A 12,216-nucleotide genomic window follows, 5' to 3' on the forward strand; every position below is an offset into this window, starting at 1 on the left:
TACAGTAGTCTCTTTAGCGCAAACACAATGTAAGGCAATGCGGAACAGTGGTGGTGATGGCAAAGGTAAAGGTATTGAGATATTTCTTCCTGGCAAACAGATCTGCAACTCAATGTTTTATCAGTTTCCCATCGTGAGGCTTGCTGTGTCCTATGTCTAAGGTCCCAAATATTTAGAATCTTCTTTTTTCTACTTCTAAAACCACAGATTTCCTAAAACTCCAACATTTTTCCTTGGGAAACAATTAAAATAATTTGGGGAATTGAGGGAGGTTAATTAGTTTTAAGTTAGGGATTAAAATGCATGATCATCTTAAATTGAGTAAAATACAACACATACCATCCAGTGCATATCTTATACATTGATAGAAATAATTATCATTCCTTCAACTAATTAAAAAAATTAGACATTCTCTTTTCTGCTGAGCCAGCCTACAGACACCAAGGACTGTAATCTCTCCAGGACCCACACCCAAAAAGCGCGGCCGCTTTGCTACGCTCCTTGGCCGCACTTATCTTGTAACTCCTGAATTCCATTTCTGCACATTGTAAGAAGCAATCTATAGCCTTACCAATGGAGTAATTTTGCAGTACACCCCATATTTACAGAAATCAAGATAGCTCCTCTAATAATCTAAAAATTAGGAAACAGCTAGCTCTTGCCAGGTATAGGGTTTGGGGAGGCCCCATACTGGGGCCTTTATCCCTAGCCTGAGGAGTGCTGGGAGGCTTGGCAGGTCCCCAGCCGTCCTTGTCTTTTCCTCCTGACTCCAGGCTTTCCCTGGGTGCCAGCTCAGATGGCCAGAAGTGGGTTTAGGTGAATTCTTAGCGGTCCTCAGGTTCCCCGCTCCCTCCGTAATTCAGGGGGGAGGTGCATGGGGAGGAGGGCGGGCAGACATCTGGCTTCTGTTTTCCTCTTTGATTCTGGAGACCAGCTCTTGCCAGGTATAGGGTTTGGGGAGGCCCCATACCAGAGCCTTTCTCCCCAGTCTGGGGAGTGCTGGGAGGCTTGGCAGGCCCCCAGCCATCCTTGTCTTTCTCCCCTGACTCCAGGCCTTCCCTGGGTGTCAGCTCAGATGGCCAGAAGTGGGTTCAGGTGGACTCTTAGTGGTCCTCAGGCTTCCCCCCTCCCTCTGTACTCAAGAGGGGAGGTGCATGGGTAGGAGGGCGGGCAGACATCTGGCTTCAGGTTTCCTCCTTGATTCAGGAGACCAGCTCTTGCCAGGTATAGGGTTTTTCTCCCCTGGACTTCAGTCCTTCCCTGGGCGCCGGTCTAGGTGGACTCTATAGGGGTCAACAGGCTTTCTCCCTATCTCTCCCTACACTAATGGGAATGTGCTCTGGGAGGAGGGCGGGCCGTTCTAGCACTGGTTAATGTTGGGAGAGTCACTGGAAATTTTTTCTCCTTGTTTTTATATTGATAGTATTGTATGCATATATTCTATATATCCATAATATCCATCTTGTATTGGGACCTTGATACTGCCCTACAAAGCTCATTTCTAATATTTTACTGCCTCAGTCCCAACCCTTACTTCCCCCCATCTTCCCATGTAGGTGCAGCTACTGACATGAAGCTCACCACATAGAGTGATAAGTGCAGTTAGAGAAATAACTATACTGAAAACTATCATAACAATGTGAATGAATGAGGGAAAAAGAAAGCCTGTCTCAAGTACAGGTGTGGGTGGGGTGGGGAGGAGGGAGATATGGGAAACTGGTGGTGGGAATCCTGCACTGGTGAAAGGGGGTGTTCTTTACATGACTGTAATCATACAACTACAATTACATTTGTAATCACGGTGTTTAAATAAAGATAATTAAAAAATAGACATTATTTAAAACAAAAATAAGGCAAAGAATGTGGAAGGGAATTCAGGTTATGTACACTCTGTTCAACTCAATTTAATATCCTAGGTACAAATACAGTTAGAGTAGTCAAATTCTATGACTTTTACAAAGGTATTTTCTTTAATTGACCTTTTATCTAGGACTTAAAACACTTCTGGGCTTATTTTCCATCCCAAGGACTGAGAGTTTGAGAGAGGATACTTTCACTTTTCCCCTTATGACAATATTTTGGTCAGGCAAAAATTTTGAATAATCATGTATGAAGTAGCTTACCAGATTTTTCAGCAATGTAGACAATTCCTTGGTAAGAGTCGAAAATTTGACAAAAGCAGTACCAAGATCTGGATTGTCTCGACTTAAAAAATTACTTCCGAACTTATCAAGAACTTGTGCATAGTTTTCTTCGTTTTGTACATGATCTAAAATAGGGAAGAAAGAAGAGTCTTCTATTAGTTCAGCTATGACTAAATATTTCCAAAGAAAAGACCAATAGAAACGATACCAACTATTAATTGGACTTGTAAGAGGTGATTAGCAGGGTGAATGATGTTCTTTCTCTAGCTGAGGTTCCTGCCCTTCCTCTATTTAGCACACATATTCTAATTCAAACTCCCAATAGGTTGAGGGGTCAAGTAATCATTACATTTTGGGGAGAGGGAAGTTTGGGCCACCTGGTGATGCTCAGGAGTTACTACTGGCTATGTGCTCAGAAATCGCTCCTGGCTAGAGGGACCATATGGGACTCTGGAAACCAGGTCCAACCTGAATCGGCCACATGAAAGGCAAATGCCCTACTGCTTTGCTATTGCTCCGGCCCAACCATTACATTTTTAAGAAATAAAGAAATTATAATTATTAGGTATATTTTCTTAGCAAATCAGTCCTGGCTGTGAAACAAAAATCCAAGTGCTTTAGTTTCTCTACAGCCAGTCTTAATCCTTTTTTTTGACTTATGTCCCAAAGTTAATGAATAACATTTGTAAAATATTTTTCATATACTAATTTAGTGTAACATGCACAGATATAGATCAAATGGATCTAGACCTGAAGCTTGGGTTTAGCAAGTGAATTTCTTTAGTTTATTAAACTCCCATAGTTACTGTCCTAGCTAGCAAACAAGAGGTACTAATAAAAGGTTTGCGAATAAATGTGCTTCTCTGAACTGGGATGGTCTGATCTAGAAAATGAAACTAATATCTAGAAAATGAAACTAATATCTACTATATAAAATGTGAAATGACTTGACATGAAGCAACAAGATTTTCTCAGTAGAGCAAACATTCAATAAATAATAGGCCCCCAATCCATGAAACACTTTACTTAATTTGCAGCACATCCTACTTAGGCCTGTCTTCTTAGACAGAAGAGAACAGTTTCTTTGCATTCTCCTTGCTAGAATTTCATCTCCCATGCCTCATCATATTGGAAATCACTAGTCTCAGACTTTGGCCTTTACTAATCTCTATATACACTCCCTTATGATTTCAGCTAGTTTTCTAGCTTTAATTTCTATCAGTGAACAACACCCTAACTGTTATCACAGCCTGGAACCTACCCATCTATATAGTCTTAAGTACCAACTCCCTATCCCCACATTTGGATGCTCTAACACATGGATGACCTAACACATGTTGATATTCACTCTCCAAGCCCGCTTTCCACTGCAGTCTATCTCGACTCAGTTAAAGACAAATATATATTTATAATTGTTCAGGCTAAAATCTATCAAATAACACCTTCTGTTAACTGCAAGATGCATTCCATGCAAAAATTCCGTTACCTCCATTTTTAAAACATATCCCAGACTTAATAACTTCTCACGATTTTCATAGTATCGGCTGTATCCAACAACACCTCTTATGTGACGACTGCAAAGGCTTCCTGCCACAGTCTCTGCTGCAGTTCTTTTCTCCCATATCGTCTATTATTAACTAAGCACCCAGTGTGACCCTGTTAAATTGTGCATCAGATCTTATGACTCATCATGAATATGCAGGTCCCAACCCTTGCAAATTTACAGAAAGGAGTATTAAAAGTCCCACCCCCTTTGGAGTGGAAAGGCATAGACCTGAGAATTTAAGGCACTGGCACCACTTTCATATGGAAACATTTTAGAGGTCTGGGTCAGCTATTTACCTCTTTCTTCTTCTGTTATGAAATAGAGGGAAAAATGATTTGTTAGTAGATATAAAATAGATGCATATTACTTTCTAAATGAAGGAGTATCAAAATCATCTCTAAAGGCTTAACTCAAACAATCTCTTCTTCCTAAAGCGTTCCCTTAGTTGCAATGAGCCTCCTTTGCCTGCAATTCTTGGTATCTTTTCACAATATTTTTCACTACTTCCTATCATTTGTGGAAGTACAGCTCTCTCCTGGTTGTTGGACCAGTAGAAATGGGGATCACGCTGGCTCTCCTCTACATCTTCTCCCAATAAACACCACTATGTTTTCCAACAAGTTGGGTGTTAGAAAACTGGTGTACAGTGAATTATTTGTTGTTTTGGGTTTTTGCTTCAATAAGCATGTGAATGAAGGAAGGAACTGGAAAGCCTGTCTAGAGTACAGGTGGGGGTGGGATGGGATGGAGGGAGATTTGGGACATTGGTGGTGGGAATGTTACACTGCTGAAGGGGGGTGTTCTTTACATGACTGAAACCCAATCACAATCATGTTTGTAATCAAGATCTTTAAATAAAGATATTATAAAAAATAAAAAAGAACCGTTTTGAACAAATATAAAAGAAACCCAACCACAGTCATGTTTATAATCAAGGTGTTTAAATAAAAAAATAAAATTAAATTTAAAAAAACATTCCCTCTTAAACCTTGTTTTTAAATAACTGCAACAAAATTTCAAAATATTCAACTCTCAAATATACCCTTAATAACTGCACTAAAACAGGACAAGAACCTGGAATGGCCAACTCATAGGAAGGAAGAGATCTGAAAACAATTAAGGAAACAAGTGTCACTGAAATCTATGAAATAAAATGAGGCCCTATGTTAAACATTCATGATGCCTACCATAGATGCCAGCATTTCAAGTTGAGATATTAAAAAAGAGATAAAATGCAGCTCTGGTTACCGCCCAAGTTCACACAGGGAAGCAGCTCAGAAAAACACAAAAGAAAGGCCAAATCCACTCAACAGACAGGATGAACATATTGGTTCTTCTCGTGTATACTTGAGCTGTGCCTGTATCTTCTGCCCAAGCAGAATCTCATTTCACTATTGATAATCCACCTTCCCTGATATCCTTTTCTAGTGTTGATAGTCAGGAAAAGAGGAATTCATCTTCTGGTTTATTTCACTTTTCAGGAAAATATCTCAGTGATAAACGTAAATACCAAGTTTTTTGTAAACTCATCAAAAACTCAGATGGATTTGGCAAAGGCAGAGATATGCTACGGAAGGGAACACTTTGCATTTGATGAGAAACTTCTTGACCCAATGCTTTCTACATATCATATTCAACCCTCACTAGAATTCTGTGAGGGAAGAATTATGCTTAGTAGTGGAAACATCAAATGTGAAATGAGAGAAGCAGAAGGCAGAGTGAATACAAACACATAAGCAAAGTCATGGGTTGGGTATGGCTCACCAATCCTACAACTGAATGATAATTATGTTTCCCTTATATTCATACAATAAATATGAAATTTCTCATTGTAGAGAGATTGTAAACATTTATAGGACCAGAGAGATAGGAGAGTGGTTAAGGTGTTTGTCTTGCATAGAGTAGATTTTGGTTCAATCCCCAGCTCCTGAATACTGACCAGCAATAATGACCCCTGAGCACAGGGTCAGGAGTAAGTGCTGTGCACCACTAGGTGTGGCCCAATCTCTCTTCCCAGTAATACCACCAACAAAGGCAGTTTATGAGCTGTATCTTAGGATGATAATGATCATTATCCATTTGGTTGTTGTCGTTTTTTCCACATTTTTAAATTTTAATCAAAGTGGAGTACAAATCTTTCACAGTAATATTTTAGGTACATAGTGATATTGAAAGAGGGGCATTCCCACCACCAATGTGTTCCCCCTCAACCCGTTCCCAGCATACATCCCATATCACCCTCTTTTACCCCCCAGGCTGCTGGTATAAGTTGTCCTCTCTGTGTCTAGTATGTTGTAAATTGGGTATCAATTCTGTTGTCTTTGACTTTGGATTTGGTGTTTAAGTTTAATCATTTTTTTTAATTTCTACTTAATGTTCATATGGTTTTGGTACCCTCCTTTATCCCCCCTCCTCCCATTTGTGAGGTGGAACAAGATGGTTCAAGTTGTGTGGTTTAGTGTTTTTTAAATATTGCTGTAGAAAACAGAACACTGGCAATTCAACACAAAGACCATGGATATCATCACACGCATCTGTTGTACAAAATTCAGGGTTTACTAAACAGGATCTCATTAGGCACAGAGAAAGAAGTTGAGGAGGAGACAAGACTCTAATGAAGGAGAGCAAATAGTGCAGAATCCAGTAAGCAATTTCAGAGAAATGTAAATTCAGGGTTAAGGGAAGGGAAAATAGGGATTTTTATGGGGTGGGTTTCAAGGGGAAAAATGACCTGTTGAAGACATTTTAGCAAGCAGGATAAAGCTGCTTCCAAAATCCATATGGATTTTTTCCATATGGCAATAAGGAAGATATCTGTAATTTCTTTCCTGACTTTTTAGGTACCCATTTGGTAACTAATTGGAAAAAAAAAAAAAAGAAAAGAAAACATGGGCTAAAGAGCTGGAAAAGAGTAAGCGCTTTGCCCAGCTTCAAATTTTGGCCACCACTTGTGGTTACTACAAGTACCACCAGGAAGGATCCCTTAGCACCAAGGGTGTGGCTAAAAAACAAATAATAATGAAGAAAATTCCAGGTAAGAGCATCCTGCAAAGACACCACAAAGTACCCAGGAGCAAAGAAACTATTGATCGCTTGAGTGGGCAGAGATAGAGATGAACATGAACTCTACAGAGATCATGGAAGGTCCTTGGCCTCTTGAAAGCCAAGCATCTTCAGTTTAGAACCAGGAAGACCAGTATTTCAAAATCACAAACTACACTTCCTTCATTCCTATTCACCATTAGATCAGGGCTTGGACTTTTTTTTTTTTTTTTGCAACACCTATCCTTTGCCCCTGAAAACAGTTTGTTGATTTGACAATTAGCATGTTATTGGGGCACGATAGTTAGAGTTCAAACTTATTTTGTTAAGATAAATTTACTCTCTGTTCTAACCAAGTTACAGCCAAAAAGACACTGCAAGATTTATCCTCCGTCTCCAGGGACTAGAAACTCATCATGTAGACTCCATTTCCGCCCTGATAAGCCCATTAACTAACAGCACCAAAAAAAGATGCCTACAGAGTTTTAGAGAGCAATTACTCAGCATTTAAGGGGTCCTTGAACATCACTCCATTACGCAGAAGAAGCAGAAACACTCTTTCTCTGGCTTCAGCACTCAGGCCTCCTAACTGCCAGATAAAATACCCATCACACTTGGGTTTGCTGATGGCTCTCTAGGCAATTTTAATGCTTGGAAATCTAGTCCTTAAGAAAAGCGAGACAATTCTCCAATTCCTCCTTCTACTTCAGCCCCTCCATCATTCAATGGGGTCAAGTGTTACTGTAAATAGGAATCATTACAGAATGTGGTACACATCTCAACACCAATTCATAAAAATTCATCAAGCACCCACGCTGGAAAACAAGGACGATTTTATTCTTGTCCTGGAAGATAAGGTACTTAGAATAGGCTACGACCTGAGCTAAGCCCACTAGAGTGCTGCTCTCTAGACTAATTAAATCATCCATCTATGTAAGGCATATATATATTTTTTTTTGGCGGGGAGGGGTTAGGGCCACACCCGGCAGCGCTCAGGAGTTACTGACATTGTGCTCAGAAATCATTCCTGGCAGGCTCGGGGGGACCATATGAGATGCTGGGAATTGAACCTGGGTCCATCCCAGGTCAGCCTGTACAAGGCAAACACCCAATCTTCCTGCTGTCGCTCAGGCCCGTAAGGCATATATTTCTAATCAATACTTTCTAAGCACACATTTAGATATTAATGTGTTACATGTATGATAAGCATGATTACATACTGATATCTTATGTATGTAAAATTAATGGCATTAAGTTCAATTTCAGGGGTTCCCAGAGCTCCTAACATTGATGGGAAATGTCTGTCTTGCGAGTGGTTTGTTTTGTTGTTTTTTTTTATAATTTTAGGAGAAAATGTTATGATACATTTTTAAAGAGATTGAGTTATACCTGAATGCTCCTGGTGACAATTAGGAGGGTCTGCATGTTCTTGTAAGAAATTCACAACCAAGTAAATTTGAATGATCAGACAGTATAATCATTCACAGGGGACCAAAAAGGCAAAGTCAGTTCATTCCAGTGCCAATTGCTGGAGAAAGACATTATTCCTTTGACTCTTAGGCTAGAGCTAGTGCTATTTAATTGTGAAACTAAAACAAAAACTCTGTGTCATTTCATAACTGCTATTTCATAAATAGACAGGGCAGGCAACCTCATTCATTTTATAGTTCACAAGACCGAAGTCCTGAGAGACGGAGGAGCTTGTTGAGAATCACCAACGATAGCAAGCAAGCCACAGCAGATGGCATACCCCAGCTTCCTGCTTTGGGAGTCACTCTCTTTAAATAGGATCCTCTATGCCTCATTGTGCAGGCAACAGAGGAGGTTCCCTAAACACAGTTGCAGTGACAGGTTTCTCTATTTCAGAACCCTTAGAATGCACCACCTTGAGGGTAGACACAAGAGAACTAGAACCCTAGAATCAAATAGTGACAGGCTTCACCCTAGTGAAAATAACTGATTCAGAACAACTATGAGATGAGGAGACTCTAGTGCCGGTTCTGTGTAAAGAGTGAGGGACGTTTTCCCTTCATGATGTGACCAAAGCTCTGGAATCTCCCACTGAGTGGCTCTCATGATCTGGGCCTGTGGAGACTCCACAAAAATGGAGACAGGCCCCAGTATTCTTTGGGTCTCCCCAACCCATGTCCAGGCCCATCAGACCCCGTTGTCTCTGTTGTCTTTGTGTTTTCTCAAGAGTTTGGCTTGAGACACCAGCCAGACACCTAACAAAAGAGCTCTGTCAAGGGAAGGTGGACAAACACTAGTTTAATCTTCTAACTAGATGCACTGGGAGCCCTTCTTGTCTTATGGAAGAGCTTGGCTGAGGACAAGAAGCCCAGTTGGTGCCTGCTGCCCCAGCCCAGAGCATGCTCTCAGTCCTGCTGCAGATGGTTCTGCAGCAGGCAGGCTCCACACTGGTTCAGTACCGTGTTCATTCCATCACAATGTGGATGCGGTTGAAAGAAGGTGACAGGTTTTTCAAGCCACCCGTAAGTTTGAAAAATTTCAATCTCTTCTTATTGGTACGGAATTCAGTGGTGTCCCACTGGCTGAAATAGGCTTCCTGCCAGTGGTACTGGTTGGAGTCAGAAGTTTCCATCTTGCCTGAATCCTGGTACATCTCTTCCTGCCAGGCCTTATGCCTTCACCTAGTCCTAGTCAATGTGAAACTCATCCATGATGCCCTTCGTTTCCAGCATCACCTCCAGGTCCAGGTTGGGGTCCTCCTTCTCTTCCTCCTCCTTCTGACGCTCTACCACCACACTACTCTCCTTCCTTTTCTTCTTTTTCTACCACTTCTCAGCTAGCTCATCCAGGCCTGGATCATCAACCTTTTCTTGGCCTTCATGTCCTTCTTGGTCAGGACCTTGGGCTGTCTTTGAAATGGATATACTTCAAGGCCTTCACTCTGGCTAGCTTCTTCTTGCTGCCTTTCTGCGGGCTGTAATCTAGTACAAACAGGCTGCCACCACCTTCTTCTTCTTCTGCTTTAGTTTGCTGCTGCTCTGTGGGCTGCCCTGCTTCCATTTCTGGCCCTACAGCACAGGCTCGTAGCTGCCATCCTGGGCATAGTGTACATGGTGTCACTCATCCCGCAGAACCAGGAGTCATAGCTCATGGAGACCTCAGACTTGGGTGATTTATTCTTCTTGGACATTTTCAGTTTTTTGCTGCTCAGTTCCTTGCTCTGCTGGGCATCTACGGCCTTCGCCCATCAGTCAAGGGACCTGGCTAACGACTATACTGACTTCCTCTTCTTTTCCCTTCTGGTCAGTTCAGCCCTCCTGGGGCTGGGGCACTTAGTGTGTTGGCCCAGGAACTCCAGGTCAGAGGCTCCCAGGAGAGGATTCTACCCTGGTCTTTCTTTTTCTTCTGTGTTTTGTTTTTTTTTTTGTCAGCATCATCAACAGGCCCTACTGTTGGTAGGGGATGATGGCCTCGAGGGCAGGAGGCAGAGATATTGGCATATGCAAGGCAAATGTTCTATCCATTGTACTACTTCTCTGCATCAAGAGATCTTAAAAAAAAATATTGAGGTGATCACATCCACACACATATAGATAAATAAAACTAAATTAAAATTCCATGAAATTTTATGTCAATAAGAAGTCAAAACTTGTTTCAAAAATGTTAGTCCTTTTTTTTTTACAGGCATATGAATTTAAAATTCAACATTATGACTAATTCTAGGACACAGTTTAAAGTTATATGAAATAAATCCTATAAATACAAAATTTAATAAGGAGAGGAAAATTAGAAAAATTTTAAGGGAATATCTGAATAGGCTATAATAGTGTTTTATCCTTTAAAGGTAATACTAAAATGTTGTATAATATGGAGCCTAAGAGATAGCAGAGCAGTAGGGCTTTTGCCTTGTATGCACTCAATCTAGGACAGTGGCATCCCATATGGTCCCCAGGAATGATTTCTAAGCACAGAATCAGGAGTAACCCCTGAGCACTGGTGGGGCCCAGAAAGAAAAAGAGAGAATTAAAAAAAACTTAAATTAAAAAATTATATAATAGATCATGCTTAAGTAACTCATTGGTAATGAGTATATATAGATACTTAAAGATAACTCTGGAAACAGTTTCTCTATAAAGACTAGAAAGGATGAATGATGTCAGACATGCCTGTCTTTAGTTGATGAGGTTTAAGTTAGTACAGTGAGCTGGAGAACAGAGGGAAAAGAACAAGATGCACATGTAAAAAGTAGTAGGGCTCTGCATTCTACTCATGAGTTTTGAGGGAGGTGTTCAGCAGAAGGGGCTAATGGCAGTCAATTCTTCCATTCCTGCTCATAGAATTTATCTCTGGTTAAGGGTGACAGTAGCAGCAATGGTGGTGGTTGGTGATAGTGGTGTGTCTATGCATGTTAATACCAGGTATCCTCCAGGAATGTCAATACTTTGTGAAAACAATATACCATTGTGAATTATGTTTTAAGTGTACTTATAGCCTATTCAAGGAGATTCAAGTGTTTGCTTTCCATACTTTGGAACCTAACCCCAAAGTATTTGTAAGGTCAATGAATTGCATAATCAAGGGTGCAAAAAAAAAATCACTGTTTATTCTGCTCATGCTTTTATTATTCAACTCTGATACTATGTAGTTTTGACAGAATAAAAAGGATGCCAATTTTCTATATTTAAGTATTTGTTACCCACCAATCTAAGCTAAAAAACATAATAAAGTCACATGTCACATCCTGTGATATATTCTAGTTATTTCTATAAATCCAATTTCCTAAAGCAGTCATTTCCTTATGATGAGTGTTATATCAATTCCTTATATGCTTAAGAAAATGATTATTCATACCTAACTTTTACAAATAAAGTAAATAATAATAACAAATGATGGACTAAGTATACAAAAAGCAATATTTGATTACACTGGTAAGCAAACAAAAAAGAGGCAGAAATTAGCGGGTATATTGCCTTTCCAAAGGAACCACTTGGGAAGCCTATTACTTAACTGATCGTTTTCCTAAGAGCAGACCTCAGTCCATGCTGGCAAGAATAGAACTTAACAGAAAGTGGCATTTTACTGAACTAAGTGAGGGTAAGAGAGAGAACAGAGTTTGCTATTGCTATAGCACCTGGTAATGACAGAAATCCTGTAAAAGAAAAAATTGAAAAAAGAAAAAGAGAATAGAAAAAGAAATGCTCAAAACTATAAGATCCTACAAATCCTTGGCTGACTCTGAACTATAGACAGAAAATATCCAAAATGATGAACAAATGTCAGTAACTTCTAATGGAAAAAAATCTGGAATTCAAGCCTCACAAAGTTAGCAAGGAATAGCCAAGAATTTAGGCTGATTCTTTAGAAGGATTATGCTTTACAAGTATCTTAGAAGTCTGATGTATAAGAAAGACCTGTGATATATAACTATGAGCTAAAAGTAAAATAATCTCTAAGAATACCTTTTGCAGCACCAAGTGATCATGAAATTTAACAATACATTAGCATCAAACACAA

The 12,216-nt window shown here is 40.0% G+C and overlaps 1 protein-coding gene across 2 annotated transcripts in view; it reads right to left on the bottom strand.

Annotated features, from left to right (window-relative positions):
• Positions 1-12,216, bottom strand: part of ASAP1 (ArfGAP with SH3 domain, ankyrin repeat and PH domain 1) — a 310,217-nt gene that overhangs the window by 121,258 nt on the left and 176,743 nt on the right. For both annotated transcript variants that reach the window (XM_049765558.1, XM_049765559.1), the window contains one exon: positions 2,124-2,269. In XM_049765558.1, coding sequence (XP_049621515.1) covers positions 2,124-2,269 — 146 coding nt within the window. The remainder of the gene's footprint in view (positions 1-2,123; positions 2,270-12,216) is intronic.

The sequence above is a fragment of the Suncus etruscus genome, chromosome 19 (genome assembly GCF_024139225.1).
Source record: "Suncus etruscus isolate mSunEtr1 chromosome 19, mSunEtr1.pri.cur, whole genome shotgun sequence".
In the NCBI taxonomy this organism is placed as follows: domain Eukaryota; kingdom Metazoa; phylum Chordata; class Mammalia; order Eulipotyphla; family Soricidae; genus Suncus; species Suncus etruscus.